Below are 23,349 nucleotides of genomic sequence, written 5' to 3'. Positions count from 1 at the left end.
TTCAAAAGGACCCTGATGACATTCTAACAAAGTCATGCTGAACTCAAAAACAGTAATCCATATGTGATACTGATCCAGGGATGACTCCATAAGTCATGCTAGGGGCTTTGGTTAGGCTGGTACACAGGGATACTGACCTCTGACTTGTAAGAACAGCCATTGAGGAATGGTTTCTGAGATTCCACTTACTCCAAGAGAAATGTCAGCTCCCCTTCTCAGTCCCCAAATGAGGACATCTTTAGCTCTGTCTCTGTTGTTTTGTTGTTGTTTTTGGTGATAGTGATGTGTGTGTGTGTGTGTGTGTGTGTGTGTGTGTGTGACAACAGTGGAATTGTTTTTCTTGCTGCCAACAGGCCAGCTCTGTAACTTGCTGGGAAACAGAATGGGTTGTCTGCACTATTTTCTCCCCTCTTTTTCTTTTCAGTGAGAAACTGGAGGGCTGGTTTTAATGGATTGATTTTAATGGATTTTGAAGTCTGGAAAAGTGCCCAAATTGCAGAGGTTACCAGTTTTCTAGGTTCTTTTTTCAATTTCTTTCTCCTTAATCAGACATAGAGTTCACTCACTGGGGGACCTAGTGTGGTCAAGTAAGAAGAGGTATCTTTCTGTGCTCCCTCAACCTAACGGGTGGCCATGGACACAGCCTCAATTGGTGGGAACACCCATTATTTGGGTGGGTGAGAGCATTTTGCTTGGTCCCATCCCTGTATTTGCTAGTGTTAAGCTTTCTCCAATCTCAAAGGAGAGAATCGACCAACAATAATAACACCAGTTCTGCCTTCTGGAATCCACTTTAAAGCATAACTTTATGTGGTCATTTTGTTTTTCACTTTTTTCCATGTGAGTGTGTGTGGGGACAATGTGCCCTGGGAAGTTTGAGCTTCAGTCTTATCTTTTCTCTCTGTCCCTCCTGCTGTAGGCTGTGCCTTTCCTGAGAATTGTGATGAGGTCTTTGAGGCCATGAGTCTCCCTGTGAGGCCTTTGAAGAAAGGACAGGCTTTCCAGGCACTGCAAGGGGACTCTAGGCTATGTTTTAGCTCCACCGTGGCTTCTCCTCACCCCTCCCATCTCCCAACATACATTCATGTTTCTTTTTGTCCTTTCTCCCAAACTTTACCAACTTGTCTTTGTGATTTCAGAAAAATGCCACTGGATCTCCCAGTATGAAGGATTAGCACAGATTATGGGGAACAGTGTTAATTATCGGTGGAAGGGGGGCTGGCGCGTCGCTCCAATGTGCTCCTGATTTCCCCTGGGCCTTTCTGCCTGGTAATAAGCCTGCTTTAATCTGGCAGGCCCCTTGGTGAAATCAGCACCACGGACAGTGGTATTGATTGCTTCTGAGAAACCATCACAGCTGCTCAACCAAATTACCTTTGATATGTGACCTTTAATGTAATTACTGCAACATCAAAGTATTTCTATAAATTATTAAAGAACTAATACACTTCATCATTTAGCTATTCTATTATATGTAAAATAAACAACCACAAGTTAATGTTAGAATCTGAACAATCCACACTTGCTACTGAAATTCTCCCAGTCCCGGTTCTCTCCCCCTTCAAAATCCTGAGCCTGTCCCTCCCACCTTCTCTTTCTGTTTCCCCATCTAATTCCCAGCTTTTAGCCATCATGAAACTCCCTGGCAATCTCTCTCAAGCTGATGAAGAGCCTCCCAAAAACAATGTGGTATTTTCTATTCCATTTGGGTGGCTCTAAAATATCTATCACAGTCTCCCCCAAAACAAAGTACCATAAACACTTTATTAATCAGCACAAACCTTTCTCGGAAGCCTTTGATTATCTTACAATATGGCTTTATGCTTCACACATAACATGGGGCGATGTGGAGCATATTTCTGCCATCTTACAGAGGGCACCCAGAAAGTAATTACTATAATATATGTGCATGTAGCGGCGCCACTAAAAAACCAACTGGGGAATGGCCACCGTGCCAGAGCAAGGCTCCACACAAAAACCTGTGCGGTGCATGATTTCCATACATTTACATCCGCGGGTATGTTATTAAGATGACTCAGCCCCGTGCTTTGCAATCACAAGTACCAAAATACAATACAAAGGCTGTCTTAATGGAAGGAAGGCCCTCCCCTCCCCTAAATGGGTAAAAAAGGTTCTTTGATGCGAGGGAAGGCTGTCCGGACCCAGGGTTGCATTTTCAGTCTACCTGGTTAACCTTTCCCGCTGTGGGCCAGAAATGGAAAAGTGTGTTTACGTACAGGTTTGCTTGGTAAGAATGTAAACATGCATGTGTAAACACTGGTGAGCATACATACAGAATACACGTGCTCCCCTGCAGTGTCCATTGTATAAGCTTAAACACGGTATATTTGTAAATTCTTTAAATTATGTCCACAAACACTCACATCTTTCCATTTATCTTTAGATACTCGGTGAGCCGTATATCTACCCCCCCCCATCTCTCTGAACCCACAGGAGAGACCGCGCAGACCCTTGACCCGAGGAACACTTCTTATTTTATGGTGATGAACTAGCCTCGATAATAGCCATGGCTGATATCACACCCAGTTAGGGGGGCCATAAATAATTCTCTTCTCCCCCGCACAGAAGCTATAAACCAGGGCCGAGGCGCGATAGTTTATCAAAGACGAGGGCTGGCTCCTTAAATAAACCGCGGTGATCTCACTTGCGGCGCCGAGCCTGGGCGCGGAGGCGCCCCCTCCCGCCCCGGCCCCCGCCCCCGCCCCCACCCCCGCCCCAGGAACAGCCTGAGTCCGACGTCTATCGGCGGGTGCTCAGGCGGCCCGGCTACCAGGGGCCCCGTGGGGCCGGCGGAGGCAGCTCCGGGTTCCGGGGAACCAGTGCACCCGGCGTCTCCGCCCCGACTGCCCGAGCGGGCAGTGTGCGGATCAGGGACCCGATCGGAGGCGCCGGGAGGGCCAGGGGAGGAGCCAAGCCCCAGCTCCGTGGTCGTGGCGGAGTTCGCCCCCAGCCCGGGATAACGTCGGGCCTGGACGGCGGAGTGCGGAGGCCGCCGGGCGACCTCCGAGCCCGGCGCCCACGCGCCCTCTCCCCCGCGCGGCGCCTCGGGGCTTCTAAGGGCGCGGGGCGCGGGCCGCGGGGCGGGAGTGGGGGGAGCGCGAGCTCCCGAGCGAAAGCAGGCGCGCGCCCGGGCCCGCGATCCCCCGGCCAGCAGCGTCGCAGCCCGGCCTCCCGAAGTCGCCCCCTGTCGGCGCGTCCGTCGCTCGCGCCTCGGCAGGCGCCACTTACCCCGGGCAGGGTCTTCTGCTCGTGCAGCGCGCTCTGGGCCTTCAGCGCTGACTCACGCTCGCAGTAGGTGAGGAAAGCGCAGCCTGGGGAGGGAAGGAAGCGCCGAGAAGGGTCAGTGGGGCGCCCCCGGGCCGCCGACGCGCCCTCTCGCCCGCCCTCCAGTCTGGGCCCCTCCCCGCTCTAGGTCCCTCTCCCCACCTCTCTCTCTCTCTCTCTCTCTCTCTCTCTCTCTCTCTCTCTCTCTCCTGTGCACTCTACTCGAGCTTTCTTGCCTCTCCGTTTTCCTGTCGGCTTTTTGTCCCTTGCGTTGCTTTTTTGTTTTGCTCACTCGCTGAAGTCTCCCCACCCTGCATCTTTCCCCCCCCACCACGCCCCCTCTTCCCGTGGGTCTCTTTTTGTCCTCTGCCCTGATGCCTCAGGCGCTAGCTCGGCCTTCTCCCTCCTTCCTCCCCAGGGTGCTGTTCTGTCCGTTTCAGCTCAAGCCCCAGTACCTCCCTGAAGGGGCAGCTTCCAGCCCTCACCCTCAGTACCTCTAGTCACGTTTGACCATGAATTCATTCTGGCCTCTTAGGAGTGCTGCCGGCTGCTCTATGAGGGATGATGGAGGGACCTTCCTGGTCTGCCGAATAGTCTCCATCTGTAGGGAGGACCCCAGGCCTGGTTGTGCTAATAAAGTGAATGGGGCTATCCATGTGTCCCCTGTCATCACATGTACAGTGATATCTTCAAAATGCTCCCAGTCAAAGGGCTTCTTGGGCATGTCCAGCCCGCCAATGCACAGTACTGGACCTGAGGCCTGCTTTTGCTGTGCTTCTAATTCTCTAGGTGACCCTGGCAAATGCTGTTTCCTCTGTGGCCTCAGTCTCCTCGGGTGTGAACTGAGAGGGTTGACCCAGTGGTCTCCAAGGTCACTCCAGTGTAGTTTCCCCCCTGAGTGACTCTGATGGTGCCTCACCAGGGAATCTGGATTTTACAGAACAACGTACCTAACTCAAGGGGTGACTTTTTAATGCTGGCCCTTCAGGCATGGTGACAAAGCAAAGAGCATGCTTGCTAGTGGGAGAGTTTCTCGGGCAGTTCCCTCAAACTGCCCCATGTTAGGGGCCTCTTCCTCTGCCGGCAGATGTGGCCGAGTATGGCCTCAGAGGCCTACAAGACCTGGGCCATGGGGGAAGTCAGAAAGTCAACTTTGGCCAGCAGAAGGCTTGAGTCTCCTGGGGAACTGTTACCTCAGATTTTCCAAAGCCACTTAAGCCCCAGAGAAGGCCCCCTCCAAGCTGTCTCCTCCCTTGTTTCACTGTCTTCTTTCCCTCCACTGCCCCCCTTGCTTTGTTCTCATGCTCTTTTCTCCCCATTTTCCCATCTTCCAATCCCATCCATCTTCCAAGAATCTGATCAAGTTCTACTGACACCAAGCAGCCCGTCTTGACTTGTCCAGTCCATCTCAAGCCAACCTCACTTCTTGACCACACACAGCTGGCCCTTTGGTCATTCTCATGGCCATTTGTTAACTACTTCTCAAGTACCCACTGTGTGCTAGGCCCTGTGGCCCGGGCTCTCTTCCTATGAGGTCTGCAGGCTGGTGGTGCCTATGCCAACCCTTGTTACCAGGCTTGCTCTGGCTTCTTGGTGCCCTGGCACAGAGTACTCCCAGCATCCTCCACAGTTCCTTTCTCCTCCATCACCCAGTAAAAACCCCTTCCTCCTCTTCCAGTGTAGCAATTAGTTCCGACTCCCTTCCCCTCCTGGTTTCAGAGAGGAGATGGAAGGGAATGTAGGTGCAAAGGGGACATAAAGATAGGAGGGAGGAAACGGAGAGAAACCTGGGAGGCAGAGACTCTCAGCAACCTGTAGGCTCTGTACCTTTCCCACCTCCAACTCTTGCCCCAGGCTGAGAGGAGGTGTGAGTGCCAAGAAGCCTCTCTCCCACTCCCATCTCATCCCTCCCTATCCAGACCCAGGTCACCCTGCCTTCTCCCCCCCCCCCGACTCCTCCCCCTGGTCCTGGCAGACGGTTATTGATGGAGACACCAGGGGACTGAAATGAATAGCGGTCAGAGGCCCCCATGACGTTGTCCCTCGTGCTGCTGCCTGCGTCTCTGGGGGCCTCTTTCCTCCTGTCCCTTCCCTGGCCTTGTCCTCCGCCTGTGCCTGCCTGCAACTGGGAGGCAGCCACTGTCTCACTGCATGCAGGCAAGCCAGCTAGGGACAAGGTCAGGGGCAGGTGTGGAGAGGGAGGAGAAGGAAGAACCAGAAGAGGAGGAAGGTGGAAGGAGGAGACGGTACAGGGAGGAGTAAGAAGAGGTGGGAGGAAGGGGAGGAAGTGGAGGGGGAAGGAAGATGAGGTGGAGAAAATGACCACATTGTTATGACCCAGGATAACAAGGGAAGGATCCCAGGAAGAAAGAAAGAAAGAATCTGTTGCTTTTTTCCAGCTTCTAGGAATTTCTGCCACATTTTTGGGAGAGCTCACAGGCTCTGTCAATCAGAATCTTTGAGGGACCCCCCAGACTCCATGTGACCCTCCCTAACATCTCCACCCTTGACCTTACCTCCTTCAATTCTTCCTCTTGCTCACCCCCTTGCCTCCTTCCTGTTTCTCAGCCCTGCAGGGCACACTCTGCCTTAGGACTTTTGGAACCACATTTACCCCCCCTACATGGCTTGCTCCTTCACTCCCCTCAGGTTTCTGCTTAAATGTGACCTAGAGATGACCTTTCTGACCTCCTTTCACACAATACCCTTCCCCAACACACACTTACTCTCTGACCCCTTGCCTTGTTTACTCTTCTCTTTGGCACCCCTCCCCACTGAGCTATTAACATTACATGTTTGTTCCTTGATTGTCAGTTTTCCCAACCTGCAAGGGAGTTCAGGGACTTGCTTTTGTCCTATTCCTGCTTCGTTCTCAAGGCCCCACAGCAGGGCAGGATCTCAATACATATTTGTCAAGAACATTGAATCCCTGCCTCTGGCAACTTTTGCAGGGCCAATAGGAGGGGGGCAGGGAAGCAGTGCCTGGGGGGCTGTTGGGTGCTGACCAAGGCACCAAGGACACTGAGGCATGCTGGCATTCCATAGTGGTAGGGGGACTAGGTTGCCCCTGAGAAGTGATAGGTGGTCCCTGCTGGGAGGCCTCCTGTCTCCAAGGCTTTCTGAGCCCATTTCCCCAGCGTCAGACCTTCTGGTTACTGTCACTCCCCTGTTTTCTCCCGTGAAGCCATCATTGATGCACGGTTCCAGACAGGAAGCTGTTTTCGGGGGAGACCCTTACTAGCCAAGGGTCACTTACTGATTGTTCTCTGAACCCCATTGTCCTCATCTACAAACAGGGAGAGTAATCCCCCTCAAATAGGGAGACCTATTAGTCAAAGAGTACCAACAACCTCCGCAGCAGTGTCTAACTGTAGAGCACGGCATAAACATAAGCCCCCCTTTGGTGGTCAGGAGGTCAGAAGGCAGAGTCCTTCCTTCCGTCCCTCTGCACCTCTGCCAGGAGTGACCAGCCTTATAGAGGCTTATAGAGAGGAGACCCCACCCGGCTCTTCTCAAGGGATCTTTCCAGCCAGTCCAATGCCACGTCTCACTATGGCTCTTTTTAAAGAAGCAGATATGGATAAACAGATATTAACCACTGACTCCAGCTTGCATGAAGGGACTGCATCTGCTCCCTTGCTGAGGGCGGAGCCCTGGGGGGATGGCAGCTTGGCGGAGAGGGGGTGGCTTCAGGAGGACAATTTGCCATCACAGCGTCCTGCAGAGCACAGCGGGCACCCTGAGATGGAGGCCGAGGTGGCGCTCAGGGTGGCCAGGGGAGAAGAGGGTGCCCAAGCCTCCCCCACTGGACACGTGCCGGCCTCTCATGTGTAGGGAAAGGGGGTGGTACACACAGAACCCCCACTCAGAAAAGTTAGATTTGACTTCCTGTTGCTCATTGCTGTTCCTCACAGGAGTGGAGGTGGGGGGGGGCTCCCAGCTTTGAGGGTGGTGCAGGGGGCCTCGGCTCAGCAGCCACCGAAGCTGTCATGCTCACTCTCCTGTGACGTGCTGAAGTAGCCTCAGAAACACACCTGGTGAGGCCTCTTGGGAATTCACAGACTCTTCAGGAAATGGGATTCTCTGCCTACTGAGCCAACAGAGCATGGGAGAGGAGGCTAGACCAGGCTGTGAACCTTAAGAAGGGAACATCTTTCCCAGGGACGGGGCTGTGGCCCAGCATTCCCTCCCTGACCTGGCCCTACAGGTGTTCTCCTATTTGTGCTCACAGAGAGAGCAAGAGTCCACTGTTCGGAATGGCACGGCAACCGAAAACTGCCTAAAGGTCTCTCAGCATACAGGTGGTTTCGTGATTCAACTGGGGAATACTCTACAGCAGTTAAAAGGGTGGCATGGTCCTAAATGGACCAGTGTGGGAAGACACAGTCAGATGGCAAAAGCAAGTTGCAAAATAGCACACAACACATATGCACAATGGAGACATATTCCATTAGTTTCATATGCACCGAAATCTGTATTTACCCCATGGCACAAAGTCTAGAAGGTGTCACAGCAAGCTGAAAACAGGGAGTATGGGGGAAGGTGGGGCATGTCTCTCATAACGTTAACTTTTTTTGGTTTGATCGACACATTGTGACACCAGAGTGTATTCATGCATCCCTTACACAATTAACTTTAAAGAAGATTTTTGCTGAAAGAGGATAGGATGAAAATGGAGTAGGTGCAAATGGGTAGGCCAGACCCACAGTCCGTTTTGAGGGGACAAAGAGCATTGGGCATCAGCTTCCTGGCAAATTCTTCATGAGAGAAATTATCATTTGAGAGTCCAGCTATGTCCTGATCTCAAAGCTTCCTTCAAGCTCGGGAACCGAAGCAGATTCCCTCCCTCCAGCAAACTGTGAATGGTGTTCATCCTGGTCCTCTGGTCCTGAGTTCCAGCAGCTGAGGTTTGTGGGATGGAGTCCATGATGGACGAAGCACAGAGCTTCCCCAACTCTGCCCTCCAGTTCTCCCATTCAGCCCAGTGACACGGATGCAGTCTCTGAGGTGGGAAGCGCAGAAGTGACTCAGGAACCTCTAATGAGGTATGACCTCTCTGCTCAGCTCCCACTTTTCCTGTCCCACTGTCTTGGAGGGAGGGCTCCCCAGCGCCAGCTCCCCCCCTCAGTCTCCCATCCTCCTGAACCACAGACCAGAGCAGAATAGAAGTGCAACCCGGCAGAGCAGGGACAGGTTTTGGAAATGATTGGGGGTGGGAGTGAGGGCAGAGAGATGTCATACTTTGAGAAAAGTCACAAGGCAGTGCTGCCAGCAGCAGCTGATGGCCTGGGCTCTGTGCACGAGGTGGCCGCCATGCCCACGTGTCCGGTTTCACACCGACCTGCCTCTCTTCTGCTGCTCTCACTTCTGCCACGTGCACGAACACTGGCCTCCACTCACTCCTCCCCATGCTGCCATTTAACCTCTTCCCACTCACCATACTTATTTACTTGTCCCTCCTATTTATCAGTTTCTCGTCTTGTCTCTGAATAGATTGTCCACTCTGTGAGGGCGGAGATGAGGGCTTGTAAGTGGAGAGCTGAGTTTCTAGCTGAGGTGTCCGAGGGCTGGGAGACCAAGAGAGCCCGAGGGGGTGGTGGGAGAAGGAGAGACACCTGGCACCAAAGAGAGAGCAGGAAGCCCAGAGGAGGACCGGAAGGAAGGAGAAGGGTGTGATTGGGAGAGGTTCACAAGGAGCCCCAGAACCAGGGAGCCACAGGGAGACAGGCAGAGCTGGTGATGGCAGGAGGGTGTTACCAGGCTGGGGTGCGGGTTGGGGTGGCAGACACCCCTCTCCAGTAGAGCAGCCTGTGGATAATGGTGCAACGGGGCATCGCTGATTCCTGAGAAGGTAGGCGAGTGCCCTCTCCCATGTGGGGGAAAAACACAGCCCGGCAGAATTAATTGCGCGAGATGGCAGTAATTTACAAAGCCCCCGTGTGCGGGGATAAAAGGCCCTTGTCATGGTGAAGTGAAGGAAGTACAATTTCCTGCCCAACTCCAAGCAGGGCTGAAGCCTGGGGTGTAATCATCACAGAAGGGAAGGCTCCAGATGAGCTCCCTCCTCCCACCCAGCCAGGCCTTGGCTTCCCACTAATTGAATTACAGAATTAGCCAGAGGAAGGTGGCCCTAGAATAGGAAGATCTGGACTTTAATAAAACATCAGATCCTTCAGGGCCTGTGCTTGGCTGGCCTGGAGGAAGTGAGAGGAAGCTAGGGCGTGGGGAGGGATGGGCAAGGGAAGGGAGCAGGAAACCCACCAACCAGCCAGACCAAAGGGTCAAGGAGGGGCTCCCTGTTCAGTGTGATCTTCTTGGGAGGTCCAGGATGCCCCCCACTCTGCCCCAGATCTCCACCCACAGACCTGCCTAGTTCCTGAAATCCCATCCTCGGGGCACTACCCCTCAGTGATTCTCACTGAGGCTGCAGCTGAGAATCACCCAGAAGAACAGATATGGGCCCTGCTGCAGAGAAATTAAGGCAGATCCCCGGGGGTGGATAGAGAGAGGGAAGGAGAGAAGGAACATCTGCCAGCCTCCCAGAGAAGAGGGCTGCGGGTGTTCTGAGGCCCAATCCATCCCCTCCTCCTTACCCCATAATCCAGTTCCTGTCCCCCGTGGTCTGGGTGAGCAAGGGTGGCCTCTCTGGAGCTTTCTGGAGAAATGCCCCTTCCTCCGTACGTGTGGGAGATACAGTTCCTCATGTATATGCTCTTCCTCTGGGAGTGTTCTCCCTGCTCTGTGCCTGCCCCGGGTCTGCACCTTCTTTAGGACCCACCTCTTTGGGTCCCTAGGTCTGTGGAGCCCAATGCACCTACCTGGACCACCGTGATCTCACCTTCCTCTGATTCCTACGTGGCTGCCCCTACCCATGGCCTGCCCTAAGGGTGGGCCTTGTCTGTTCATCTAATCCTTGAGCTCCTTGAGAATGGGCCCTTGGGGCTCAGCAGGGCCTGGTGACAGGCAGGAGAAAGAACCCATGGGACTACAACACTGTCTCTACCTTTCTTGGCCAGTGCCCAGACACTGGGTGATCCTCCTGCCATCTTCCCCGGACCTGTCCTGGCTGCTCCAGCTTCCCAGTCCTTTCTACCTAGACCTCACTCCCTCTCCCCTCCTTGTCTAGAGGAGTTCTCCCTGCTGGTATTCTAGCGGTTCCTGTGGTTCTCTTTTCTCCCTAGGGGAAAGATAGTGACTGCCCAGCCATGTCCATGACTCTGATTTCCTCCAGCATCTCTGCCTCCATGGGGTGAGCCCAAGCCTGACCATCCTTTCCCTGCTGCCTCTGCCATGCCTCTCTCCTCTGGAGCCCACACGTCCTTGTAGGAGTGACCTAGCCTCCCCTCTTCCAAACAGATTTCCCTGACCACACCAACCTCAGCATCCCTTAAAGCCCTGAGCGAGGGCGCCTGGGTGGCTCAGTCGGTTGAGCGTCCGACTTCAGCCCGGGTCACGATCTCGTGGTCCGTGAGTTCGAGCCCCGCGTCGGGCTCTGGGCTGATGGCTCGGAGCCTGCAGCCTGCTTCCGATTCTGTGTCTCCCTCTCTCTCTGCCCCTCCCCCATTCATGCTCTATCTCTCTCTGTCTCAAAAATAAATAAACGTAAAAAAAAAAAAAAAAAAAAAAAAGCCCTGAGCGATGGCCCCTCACCCTTGGCAGAATACACATCTCTGTCTGCCTGGCATTTATGTATTTGTGCACGTGGAAATGCGCCGCTGTGGGAGCTGCTAACTCCGAGGTCCTCTTCTCCTCCCAGAGACCGACATCATTGGATGCAGTGGTTGCTAAACTTCACTCTACCCCTGCCTGGGAATGAGTGAGCTGAAATGCTGGGGAGAGATGGCTGGCTTCAGGGGAAGCAGGGGTTGTGGAGAGGGTCTGGGACATCTGTCCTTCAGCTCAAGCCCCTGATGGTGGCAGGAGCCATCCATCTTTCTCAGAGGGGGCCGGGCAGGTGGGGATGACAGGCCTCTCAACAGGCGGGGGAGATAGATGACACCCTCAGCCACCACGTTAGGGCTGCGGGCCTGCTCTCCTTTTCAAGGCCCTTCACTGCTGAAACTCCACCCTGGGCCCTCACCCTGTTGGGGCTCAGCACTGCCCTCCTGTGCCAACTCTCTTCAAACAGGAAACTCCAGAGGAGAGCACGGTGGTCTAGTCGAGAGTTTCTCAGAGTTAACGGTCGCATGACACGGGGAAGTGGCCCTGGATCACTGTGACCCGAAGTGTGTCTCTGACTTCTCTCAGTGCTCCTGCCCTTGGTGGCCACAAGACAGAGATGGGCACAAAGCTAGGGGGTCGGGATCTCCTCAGACCTAGACTAGGAAGCCCCAGGGAATGGGCCCGGCCTTCTCTTTCTCTTTCTCTTCCTCTGGGCACAGGGCAGGTCCCGGTAAGTCCAGTCTCAGGGACCTGACTGGCTCTGGACCTCAGAGGCTGCAAAGAGCAGCGGGCAGGCCTTTGCCAAGTGTCTCTCCTGCCAGTTGCCCCTGTTTACACCCTCAGCACTGGAGAATTACATGTCTGGTGTCGGCTGCAACATCTTTATGGCACTGTGAAAAAGGACAAAAACTGGATAAGACATACTGATGGCCTCTCCCCTCTCTCAGCAAAGAGCTCTTGGTGGTGGAGCCTGGCCCAGGGAAGGTGTCAGCCTTTCTGAGGCTCAGCCCATAGGTGAAGGACAGCCTGGTCCGCTGACACACGTGCTGGCTTTCGTTCCCACAGCTGAAGGGCCGCCTTGTCTCTGGGCCAGCTCGCAGAGCACTCCCGCTTGTTCCTTTCTTCGCAGAGAACCTCACCTGCCATGGTGAGGCTGTTGTCTCCCTGAGCTCATCATTCTTGTACCTTAGAGTGGGCTGTGGGCAGGGCATGTGTTATCAGCGTCTGACAACTGCAAGAGGCTGACCTGAGGCCCCCTTATGGCCGTTTGGGGCTCAGTTCCTGTTCCTTCCCACAGCCCTGGGCAGTGTCTAGACCCTGGGGGCCCTCCCGGGAGATGTCTTCCCTCCACACCCTTACCCACCCTATGACCTGCACTTGGGGTAAAGGGCTCTGGAATGACCTCGTTCTCTTCCTTCAAGGACCCAGGTGGCGTTGGCTGAGCTCTCCAGGCCTCACTGGGCCACATGTACCAGACCTCCCTCCACCCCCATTGCCCTCTCCGATGTCAGAGTCAGGCCATGGGCTCCTCCACAGAGGCTCTATGTGTGAATCCACGTTGGATTTGAAATGCGTGTGGGGTATCCGTTACTCTCACAAAGGCCAGGATAAATGCTAAAGCAGAGAAACTGAACTGTGTTCACTTCTAATCAACCTGGTTGGGGAGTTTAGATCTTCCTGTTTTGAATTTTCTCAGAACAGGGAGCACCTGCAGAGAAGCCAGGCGTGACTCAGTGGGAATGGACAGCCAGCTTACTCAGTGCCACAGTGGAAGGGGCTCTCAGGGGCCCCCTTGGCATGATGCAGCCCATCCCTAAACGGTGGGAGATGGGCAGTAGGCAGGGCCTCGGAGTAAGCCAGGGCATCTCAACTGGTCCGGGAGAAGAACAGTAATCCTACCCCAGACCATTCTGTCCTCTGTGCTCCCATCTCCATTGCCTGCCTGCAACTGCCTTTCCCTCTTGCCTTTCTCCCGTCTTGCTACAACTATGCAGCTTTGTTGGCTGACCTCAGCCACACTGCTGACCCCTGGCCTGACATGCTGAGCTCCTCAGGGTATGGAAATGACATGGTGCAGGATCTGAGCCCCTCAGTAGCCCCCAGCATTAGCCGGGTCTCGTGTGTATGTTTCATGCCTACAGAGGAAGCTCAGTGGATGCTTGTTGAGTTGCATAGAATGCCTTTTGTTGGAGCTTTACGTGGTGGTTGGTCCAGCTAAATTAAGGTGGGAGTCATTTTCCCCAATAGAACCCCCTTCCCCATGCAGAGGGAAATGTGGAGGAATCCCTTCTTGGCATGTTCCTGAAGCCCCCGGCTGCCAGCCTGAGCTATCCCTGGCATATTCACAAAGGCAGCTCTCTCGCCCATGATGTCCTTGTGTGGTTGGGCATCAGCCTCTCTTGACTCTTTTCTCCCATGAAAGAAGAGATGAAGGCAGGGGGCTGTTGAGTTCCCCTTTGTCCCCCTTCTCAGTCACACTTCTCCACAGCATATCCATGTCACCTCTGGGCCTTTGCACTGGCTCCTCTCCCCACCTGAGATGCCCTCCCTGCTTGGGTGAGGGAAGGATTCCTCTACCAGCTCCTCCCACCCTCTGAAGTCCTCCTCAGCTTCCCAATGCTCCCCGATTCTCCTTCCAATGAGCTTTTCTATGTCCAAGTGTCTAAAACATAAAAGCAAGGGCTTGGTTGAACAGCGTTTTCTGCTATTCTTGTCCACAGAAACTTTGTCTTCCCCAGTAGACCACAGCTCACTGGGCTGGGCCTGTCCTGTCCATCCTCAAACAAGTCCCGGGATGGGAGCTTCATAAGAGCAGCCGAGCTGCTGAGAATCGGAAGGGAGGGCAGGCCAGCTCCACTTTGATCACACTCTGGCACTCAGGACCTGCCAGGTGAGGAATTAATCTCGCCTCTCTCTCCTGGCTCCTTTCTAACAGCCCCTAATCCACTTAAAGAACAACAACAACAACAACAACAACAACAACAACAAAAATAGAAGCACACCAACCAAGAAATTCCAACCTCAGCATCCAAGACAGGCTATTTTGAAAAGATCAATAGCCAGGAGTCCCATATTACAGGATCAATGTTTGGAAAATGTGATTTTCTTTTTAAAAGCAGAAAAACAATCTCACACAGTCCTGGCAGGCCATGGTCCAGTTCTTGGTGGAGGGTTGTCTTTCCCTCATGATCTCGGCCACTTAAGCTACTCTTCTGGCCAGGCTTTGGGCTTCACCCAACATCAATAGGATAGGTTCAATCACAGGCATTTAGCAATATTTAACCTGAGGGCCGCGGCAAAGAAGTAGTTAGCAAATGTGACTGGGTTGCTGACTTCCGTGAGCTAATCCCTCAAGCTCTCTGAGCCCTGGCGGAGGTAGTTGTTCACATTTTAAGAGGGAAAGAGGCTCTAGCTTTTGCTTTAGAGTCAGCTGGCCCCAGTCCTGGGAAGGGTCAGAGCACCCAGCCTCCATTCGCTGCTCTCCTTGGGAGCGCCCAAGGTGGGTAAGAGGCAATTGGCCAATGGGGAAGGTGACCCATGGCGGGTGGACAAAGCCTGGCATTCAGCTCGATTTCTCCTCTTCCCAGAGTCTTACCCACATCCCACAGAGCCCACCAAGAAAGAAGATTGAACTACCTAATTTACCGATGGGTGCGCAAGGCTAGGACTTAGTGACTGGGATGGGTGGTACTGTTATCCGTGGGTGAGTGAAAGATGATGCATTCATTCATTCACTCATTCACTCATTCCACAGTTTGGAATTGATATTGATGTCAACTGATATCAATTGATTTATTGATAGCCCACCATTTTCCAGATGATAAAAGGCATAAAGGAGACCCTCGGTAAACAAACTTCAGGGCTACGTGACGTATATGCACACCTACCAAGTTGAGGTTTGTGGAGGGCTTGTCTGTCGGTGGCACAAATGATAACAGCAAATACTGATGTTTGGTTATCTGTTGGTAGTTGGTCTAAGTGCTTCACGTGTATTGAATCATTTAATATAATAGCTATGGAATAGTACTATAATCATCCCCATTTTATAGGTAGGAAATGGAGGCACTCAAAAACAAAAGACTTGCTTGGGCCTGTGGCCAGGTCCCTGGGGGAGCTGGGCTGTGAGGTGGGGCAGCCTCCTGTAGAGTGTGTGACCTTAATCCTGGGCTCTGCCACCTCCTGGAGGGGGATCATTGGCTCTGCCCAGGGTGGGGGGAAATCAGTGCAGCTCTCCCCTCCCCCACTTCCTTCCTGCCTTTCTTTTTCTCTCTCATGGCTGGAATCCCATATTCTCTCTTGTCCATCTATTTAATTCCCATTCCTGACTACTCCAGGATATACCATTTTTCCCCCATCCCTAAACAAGGTAACATCTGACCCCATGGTTTCTGTCACCAGCCAGCTGGTGCCTCTGGGAAAGCCATTTAACCCTGGTGGCCCGGTTGTTTCCATCAGCAGGACATCTGGACCCCTGGGAAAGGGCTGCAGCCTCTAAGGGAGGTGGGCCTGGCTCTGACAGCCTCTGCCTTGTTCTGGAAGCCCCGGGCAGTTTAGGTAGTTTATGTAGCCCCCCACCTCAACCCGGGCCTCAGGTTCCTTACACGGGAAATGGAGACAGTGACCCCTAACTGCTGGGGTCATGGGCACCCAGCAGAGTGCCTGGCATCTAACTAGTTGATGTTGGGGGTGGGGAGATTGCCACTGCTACCACTGTCGAGAGCAGCAGTGGCGATGTGATGTTAAAGACGCCCTATAGTGTGAAAAGTAGCACGGGCATTTACGCTGTCTGGTGTTGTCTTCTTCCCCTGTATGGGACCTGCACATTTTACTTGATATAACCTCCCCACCCCAATACATACTCATCAGGACAGGGACCTTGTCTGTTTCCTGCTCTCCAGCAGGCCAGCACCCTGGGGGCTCAGAGCGCTGCGGTTTGCACTGAGAGTCTAAGATGCCAGTGTGTTTACCTCGTGTATCTAATATGCTAATGACAGGAGGCAGTAATGAGCTGGCGGAGACCTGAGTGACAAAGAGCTGGCTTCATGCTTCCCCAAAGAGGCACCTCAGTGTCAATTGTTTCTTTTGTGAGAGGAATTGTTAAAGCTTGGGAATGTGGGCTGCAAGGGCTGGGCAGAGGAGAGGGGGCGGTCCTCAGTCAGGAGGAGTGGAGGTCTTTAGCGGCGCTGAGATGGGACAGTCAGGGATGGGCAGACCCTGCAGGGTGCACATGGAATCCAATGCCCTCGCGGGAGGGAATGGAAGTGAATTGAACACATCTGTGTTACTCACTGACTCCTGAAGAGGCCTCTGTGAGAGCCCGAATGTGGCAGGGCTGGCCCGATCTGCTGTGGACCCTTGTTGTACCACTCCTAGCACAGGGCGTGGTGTGGTCACAGGAGGCACAGGGTGAAGGACGGACACTGGTTCAGCATTAGAACGTCTACTGAAAGCGATCTCTTGACAGTTAAATGGCCTCCAGTAAGTCACCAGATCTCTCTGGACCTCGGTTTCCTTTTCTGTGAAATGGGTTTGCTATTCCTATCCATGAGTCTGTGTCCCCAACATCCAGCACAATCCTGGCACAAAGTGGGTGTCAGCATACATTTGTCAGTGAATGGATGAGTGGAACAGGAGGCAGGGAGGAGAAGGAAGTGTACTCTGTTCTTTTACAGAGGAGGAAAAAAATGCATGTGTCTCTGGGTCAAGGTGAAGCGATCATCCCAAGAACACACAGCTGGTCACTGAGAGAACTGGACTCCAGGTCCCCGCCTGGCTTCCCAGGTTGAGTGTGGAGAGCACGTCTCTGAGAGGGCCGGAGGACCCAGTGCAGCCTGAGGGGGAGGGAGCAAGCAGACGCTGGGTGGATGAAATGTGTAGGAAGCAGAGAAAATCAGCAGGCAGAGGTGCGTCTCTAAGGATTTGCACCAAATGGAGGGAACAGGAAGAGATTACTGTGAGCAGGTGGAGGTCAAGTCCATCCAGGATCCCCACCCCTGGCTGGGCAGATGGTGGGCAGTGACCAGGTCTACAGGGAGAGGGAGGCACAGGTCTGAAACGCTCACGTGTCCTAGAGGTGTGCATGGTTCTATTGTCTGTTCTCACAGAGGGTCTGAGGGTGGGAAGGAGCGAGGGACCCAAGAGGCTTCATGAGCTGTGCCAGGTAGGGCCAACCTGAGGCCTGACATTATCACTTCCATGATGGGTCTGACTCCCACAGCTGGCCATGGCTTGGTCTTTGTATCCCCAGGTTTTATCCTTTCTCTCAGCTTCCTAGAAATTTCCTTTAGACCTCTGCTTTGTCTTGGCTGAGCTGACTGGACCTCATGGCCAAGAAGGCCAGCTAGGGATGCTGAGGCCTAGAAGGGGGAAACTGGACAGCGGGGGTAACAAAAGGTGTGGCTGCTGGTGCTCCCCCCTGGCATTTCTGCTCCCAGGCAGCTGTGGCCCTCATCTGAGGCTGAGTACAGAGGCCCCTCCCTGGCTTTACACACCCTGTGAATTGCAGGGCACCAGAAATGGGGGCTATGGCCAGGAGGCCAGGCTAGCTGAGACCAGAAGGTACAGGACTGGAGTGTAGGACTGGGGGTAGGAAAGGCAGAAATGCAGACAGAGGGAGACCCTGGGTGCAAAGGCCCCTACTGCACAGAAGTATGAAAAGATCTTGGGCTGAAAGTTGCCACTTGGATGAGAGGCCAGGACAGGACCCTTCTGGCAAGCCCCTGGCCTTCTGGGGACCTCAGCTTCCTTGTCTGTAAAATCCAGACCTGAGCATCAGATTGGCTCTGGCAAAATTCTGGGGGATGAAAATGGGAAGGAAGAATCAGAGTTCTGGATTTTAATCCTGATTCTACTGGTTTCTGAAGACCTAAGTAGAACAGTGGGAGCCCCCCCCCCCCCCCAGCCCACTCCCTCCACCCACCCTGCCACCACAACCATGGGCAGCCTCTGAGGCTTACTGCCCTCAATCCTTTCTCAGGTCCAGGGGGCTCTTTGCCCAGTCCTGTCCTGGGGAGGAAGGGAAGGAGAGGAGAGGAAGATGGCATCCAGACCCTTGGTAGCCAGAACAGGGAAGGGCTGGGGAGAGAGGGTCACGGAGGAAGCCTCGAAAAGCAAAAGCGGTATGTGGCCCAGCGACCATGCTTCCCACAGCAGAGGCCCCGGGGAAGCCAGGGACAGAATGGGTGATGAAGGGGCCCCCTGTGGAGGCAGGGAATGCCCCCTGGAGCCTTGACAGAGGTGGAGAGGAAGAAGCAAGGTTATTCCCAGTGATCAAAGTGAGTGTGCTCTGTGTGGGGACCCAGGAAGGGCAGCAGGCATTTACAATCAAATGGTGTGCTCCTTAGAAACACACTGGGCTAGCAAGGGGCTAGCCCACTCTCCCCACCCCTCCCTCCCTGCACCTCTGTCCTTTCCATTTCCTGCAGTGTTCCAGGCTGGCTGGGGTTGCAAGGGGCAGTGCAGGGCACAGTGGGCAGCAGCAGCCATCAGTGAGGACACGGTCCCTGGTTTCAGAGACCCAGGCTGCCTCTGCCTCCCATGACCAGTCTCCCCGTGAACCTGAACCTCGCGCCACCTCGCTGCCTGTTTTCGTCTGCAGGTCTATATATAGCGATCTCGACGCACACTCTGGAATTGGATTTGATGTAGCCCTCTGGACTCGAGCTAACTTTTGGGGAGTAGTTTTCTTGGGAGCCTGCCAGTCCAATTCCTCCCCCATGAACACTAATTACTGCACAGACCTTCTCCATGAAATCAGCGCTGAAGCCATTCCCATCCAGGCGGCTTTCCAAGACGAAATTTTTCTACTGGGAACCGACAGCCGCAAATAAACCTACCGTCTACTTAGCAACAGGGAGCAAGAGCAGGCGGGGAGGTGGGGAGGGAGGGGGGACTCGGGGAGAGTGGGAGGGAGGGAGGGGGAGGAGAAGAGGGCTCGCTTCTTTTCTTCCTTCTGTTCTTCATTTTACAGAAAGGGTGTAATCAGCTCTCTCTGGAAAGGTGGTACAGGGTGTCTCATAAGACAGTGCAGTGGCCCAGGAGGAGGTGCCAGAGTACAAGGCCAGTACCTGCTCTTGGCTGCTTGAGTGTGGCCAGAGCCCCCACTGCACCCCTGGATACTGCTGGGCACCTGTGGCAGCCTGCTGGCCTCTCCAGGTTCTATTGCCTGCTTCCCCACCTGTGCCTCCCCAACCACCCTGCAGGCCCCAGCCCATGCCTGGGCACTCTGTCTCGTCTTACTGAGGATGGCCTCCTTCCACCCCTCTGCCTGGCCAGTTCCCGCTCATCTGCCAGGGACCAGACAACAGCCCTGCTCTGTCAGGCGGCACCTCCCGACCCCTCCAGTCCCTCCATTCTGAACTCTAAAGGCCTGTGCCAGCACCCGGCAAGGGGGCCTGCTCTGCTCACTTCCCCTTCAGAGCCTATGGATCAGCTTCCAGGGAAGGGTGAGCATGGGGCTGAACAGAGCGTCACAGCACCAGGTCCTGCCCGGTGCGTTGCCACGTGTCTGTGAGGTAGACACCCTCTCCTTCATATCCCCCAGGACAAGCTTGAGGCTCAGAGGGTTCAGGCAGGATGTCCATGGCCATTCACTGCCTCAGAAGAGGCAGGGCTGGGCTTTAAACACGTGGATCTGTGTCCAAAGGCCAGACACTGCACTCTCTCCCTTCTGACTCCCCTGGGATCGTTCTGGGAACAGTGCCTGCCTCTGCCCACCCTGTGCCTCAAAGGTCAGCCCAGGGCTGAACGCTCAGCCTCTGTTCCAGGAGCACTTGTATCAAAGGACAGAAGAATTTTCCCCTGAGGTTTCCTAAGGCCCAGAGCAGGCGCAATGAGCTCTCATGACCACTGGCCATTTGCCCAGAGCAAGCACTCCAGCCAACAAAGCCAGAGAGGCCCTCAGAGCCTGCCAGGGTCACGACACTCTGTACCAGCCTTGCCCAGTTGATGGAAGAGCTGTGCCCTCCCTTGGCAGAGCCCCCTCTGCATCGTGCCTAGCTGTGTGCCCTGGGACCCTCCAACCAGGACCCCTGCCAACAAGTCGCCTCTCCTAGATCCTGTAATTTGTCTAGTGCCACTTCTGCCACCAAAGCTTGGTGCGTCCCTCCACCTCTCTCGGCCTCAGTTTCTCCATCCATCAAATGATGGCTGTGATGATTGCTGCCCCAGTTTCCCTACGTGAGGGTGTGGCATGGGCTTCAAAGGAGTAGGCAGTAGGAAAGCCTGAATGCTACTCAGATGTCAGTTGTCTCCCTCCAGGCCCCTGTCTCATGCCCATTCAGGACTCTGCTGTCCCCGTCCTCCCCCATCCAGGATGGATGAGTGACACCAGAGCTCAGCCTTCCTCTCCAGTGAAGCAACCAGACTCACAGAGAACCCCACTGGGTCTAGGAGAGTGGCTTCCTGGGGCAGAGAGAGGAGAGGATTCTTGGAAGAGCTCTTTCTCACAAGACAAATCAAGAAAATGGGTTATTCCCAGGGACAAGCCACCTTCCTTTCGGGGGTACGTGCAGCTTTATGTGTAAGGAGGGGAGGGGAGCTGGATGAGCTGGTCTGTGCGGCCTCTGCCACTCGAAGGCAATGCAGGGCAGCGCTTAGGAACGGGGCTTGCACACTGCTTGCCTCTATCACCTTTTAGCTATGGAATTTGGGTCAGGTTTCTTAGCCCCTTCCTCCCTCAATTTCCTCACCTGTAAAACGGGAGAGGAGTAGCCCTCACCCCACCCAGTTGCTGAGGGTTTTAAATGAGAACATATATGCCAAGTGTTAGAAAAGGCCCGGCGTGTACTAAGTGCAGCCTCGGTCAGCGTTAGCTGTGAGTGAATAGGTGTGCGCCAGTCACCGCCAGCATGATGAAGAACTTTCTGGTGCCAGGGACGTCGTTGAGCACCTTTCCACGTTGCCTCACCTACTTCAGTGGCTCTGTTTTCGGCTCTGGTGTGTTGATGAAAGGTGGAGAGCACCAAGAGGCGAGACCAGAGTGTTGCTTGGGACCAGAGACATCATTCAGTGTCAGTAGAGTAAGTCTCAGCTCCAGCACCTGGCTAGTGTAAGAAGCTTCCTCGTGGAGAACGAACCTGAGCTGAGTGGGGAGTGGAGAGTGGTCACTGCAGGCCTGGGGCCCACAGGAGCATGCATCCCCAGGCAGCTGAGGACCAGCCAGGCTGAGCCTGATGAGGTGAGGGAGGGCCTGGGGGGTCCCCAAGGGACGGTCAGGGAGAGGAGCAAGCAGCTGTTTTAGGAGGGTGCCAGACCCGTCTCCAGCTTAAGTGTGTGAGTGGCTTCACCTGGCTGAGACCCTCGAGCCCCGCCAGCTGGGCCGACCCACAGCATCAGGAAAGCGGTCTGGGTTCTGCACACCCTTCCTTCTAACGGCTCTTACATTTTCTAGTTTTGCTTCCTCATATAAGCTCCTGGATAATTTTCGTTAGAAAAAGTCGAGCCTCCTTTCAGCAGAGCTAAACTTAAAAGGACACAACTATCACAGGCGGTGCCCTGTGGGGAGGAGGGCAGTGGGTACACCTGTTCTGGCCAGGGCTCAGGCACAGTGGGCTTGAGGGGGCTAGGTGGGGGTGAGGGTGGGAGCCAAGCCCTTCCTGACTAAGGTAAGCACCCTCCTCCCAGGGAAGCACCCCAAGGAGCATCCTTCCTTGGGAACAAAGAGGACCCTAGTAGCAGGCAGGGAGCAGGGCAGTTAGAGATGCAGGCTTTGGCATCAGACAGACCTAGGTTCCTGTCTCAGCTCTACCACTTCCTGGCTGTGTGATCTCAGGTGAGTTCCTTAACCTCTCTGAGCCCCACTTTCCAAACCGCATAACAGATTTGAGGCAGGCCTGTTGTGACACATGTAGATCTCCCAGTGCAGCTGCCAGGCCTCACACATGTCCCTCCTGTGATGTCATTAAGCAAAGGTGTCCTGTGGATTATGTGGCCCTCCCTGAGCTGCCCTGGAGCCTATCCTTTCCATGGGGCAGTAGGGCGGTGGCCTTGGCCCATCAGCAGTTATTTCCTCCCAGACTGTGGGCAGGCTGTGCCTTTCAAAGCCTCAGCCCTGCAGTGTCTCCCCCTCCCCTCCCCGCCCCCTCCCTGCCCCCCTGTTCTTTCAGCACTCTCTGTTCCTTCTCTCAGGCGGTGGATGAGCAGAAAAACAAATCAAAGTTGCCTGCATGTCCTGGAGCCCACGATGCTCCCACGAAACGATCCCTTGCTTCCCATTACCCACCCCAATAACTCTTGTATATGGAGTGTGAAATAATTAGCAGCGGCAAAAATAATTTAGGAAACAAGAAGAAACTAATTGTATAAGCTTGTTTGGGGAAAACACAGCCAAGCAAAAAACCCACTACACAGGGAGATGTGGACAGACCAGCTCCCCAGAGGTCAAGCCCTCACTTGGATCACCTGGAAGGATTCCTTGAAAGGTCCTCACTCAGGACTGGCTTCCTCCACCCCAGACTCCAGGAGGGGCCCACTGGTGCCACAGCCATGGGCCCCTACATGGGCACAGGGGTGACTTCCCAAAACCCATCTACCCCTCACCTCGTTTCATGCCATCCCCAGGAGGCAAGAGGGCAGGGAGGAAAGTGGGAAGGGTGGTCCAGCTACCTGGAACAGTTTTATGCTCCAACATGGGCCTGGTGACCTCCCTGAACTTGAGCTGTGTCTGGGTAACAGGCCCCATACCTTGCAGGCCTGGAAGGTTCTTCTTCCCTCACCCGCTGCTGCTGCTGCTTGCCTTTGCCACTCAGGGTCCCCGGTCCCAGCAGATGCCTACCACCCATCAGAGAGCGGCAGCGTGTTAACGGTATGGAGCTTCCCTGGGAAATGGAGAAAAACATCCGGTGCCTCGTGTTTTATGGCCCTTCTAACTTTTAAAAGTTTGATTCCTCCTTGAACACTTTTCCAACTCCTAAGCTCCCTCCTATCCTCCACCTCACTGCTCCTCACTTCCTGGGAGGTAGATGGCCAGGCGCCCTTGTTCCCATGTGACAGGTGCAAACGAGTGAGGAAAGCTCACCTTCCTGAATGGACAGTTTCAAGATAAGAGAATGAGGGACCAGAGAGATGCAATAATCTGCCAAAGGTCACGGTCATCAGGAAGGGCTTGCGCAGGGTTTGACCTGGGACTGCTGTTTCCCACCTTCCTTAACCTGCTGGACAAGTGACCTGGTGGCTCAAAGCACCTAAGTGGGTCCTAGTCCAGCATGGCCATGGCCTCCTCTGCTCCCTGGGACCCTGCCCAAGGCCCCTGAGACCCTTTCCTCTCATCTGAATGAGAGCTGGGCCCGGGGTGGGAAAGCCTCCTCTTCCCTGTCCCCTCCCCTTAGATGAGGGGCTTTTACATTTGCATAGAACTGTGCTATATGGTTATTCTTTTTTTTTTTTTTTTTTTTTTTTTTTTTT

General features: G+C 54.3%; 1 protein-coding gene across 14 annotated transcripts in view; it reads right to left on the bottom strand.

Annotated features, from left to right (window-relative positions):
* The window catches only part of CELF4 (CUGBP Elav-like family member 4), a 226,783-nt gene that overhangs the window by 146,616 nt on the left and 56,818 nt on the right, over nucleotides 1–23,349 (bottom strand). For all 14 annotated transcript variants that reach the window (XM_049620178.1, XM_049620180.1, XM_049620190.1 and 11 more), the window contains exon 2: nucleotides 3,250–3,332. In XM_049620178.1, the coding sequence (XP_049476135.1) occupies nucleotides 3,250–3,332 (83 nt within the window). The remainder of the gene's footprint in view (nucleotides 1–3,249; nucleotides 3,333–23,349) is intronic.

The sequence above is a fragment of the Panthera uncia genome (genome assembly GCF_023721935.1).
Source record: "Panthera uncia isolate 11264 chromosome D3 unlocalized genomic scaffold, Puncia_PCG_1.0 HiC_scaffold_8, whole genome shotgun sequence".
Classification (NCBI taxonomy): domain Eukaryota; kingdom Metazoa; phylum Chordata; class Mammalia; order Carnivora; family Felidae; genus Panthera; species Panthera uncia.
This window is presented reverse-complemented; position numbering and strand designations above follow the sequence as displayed.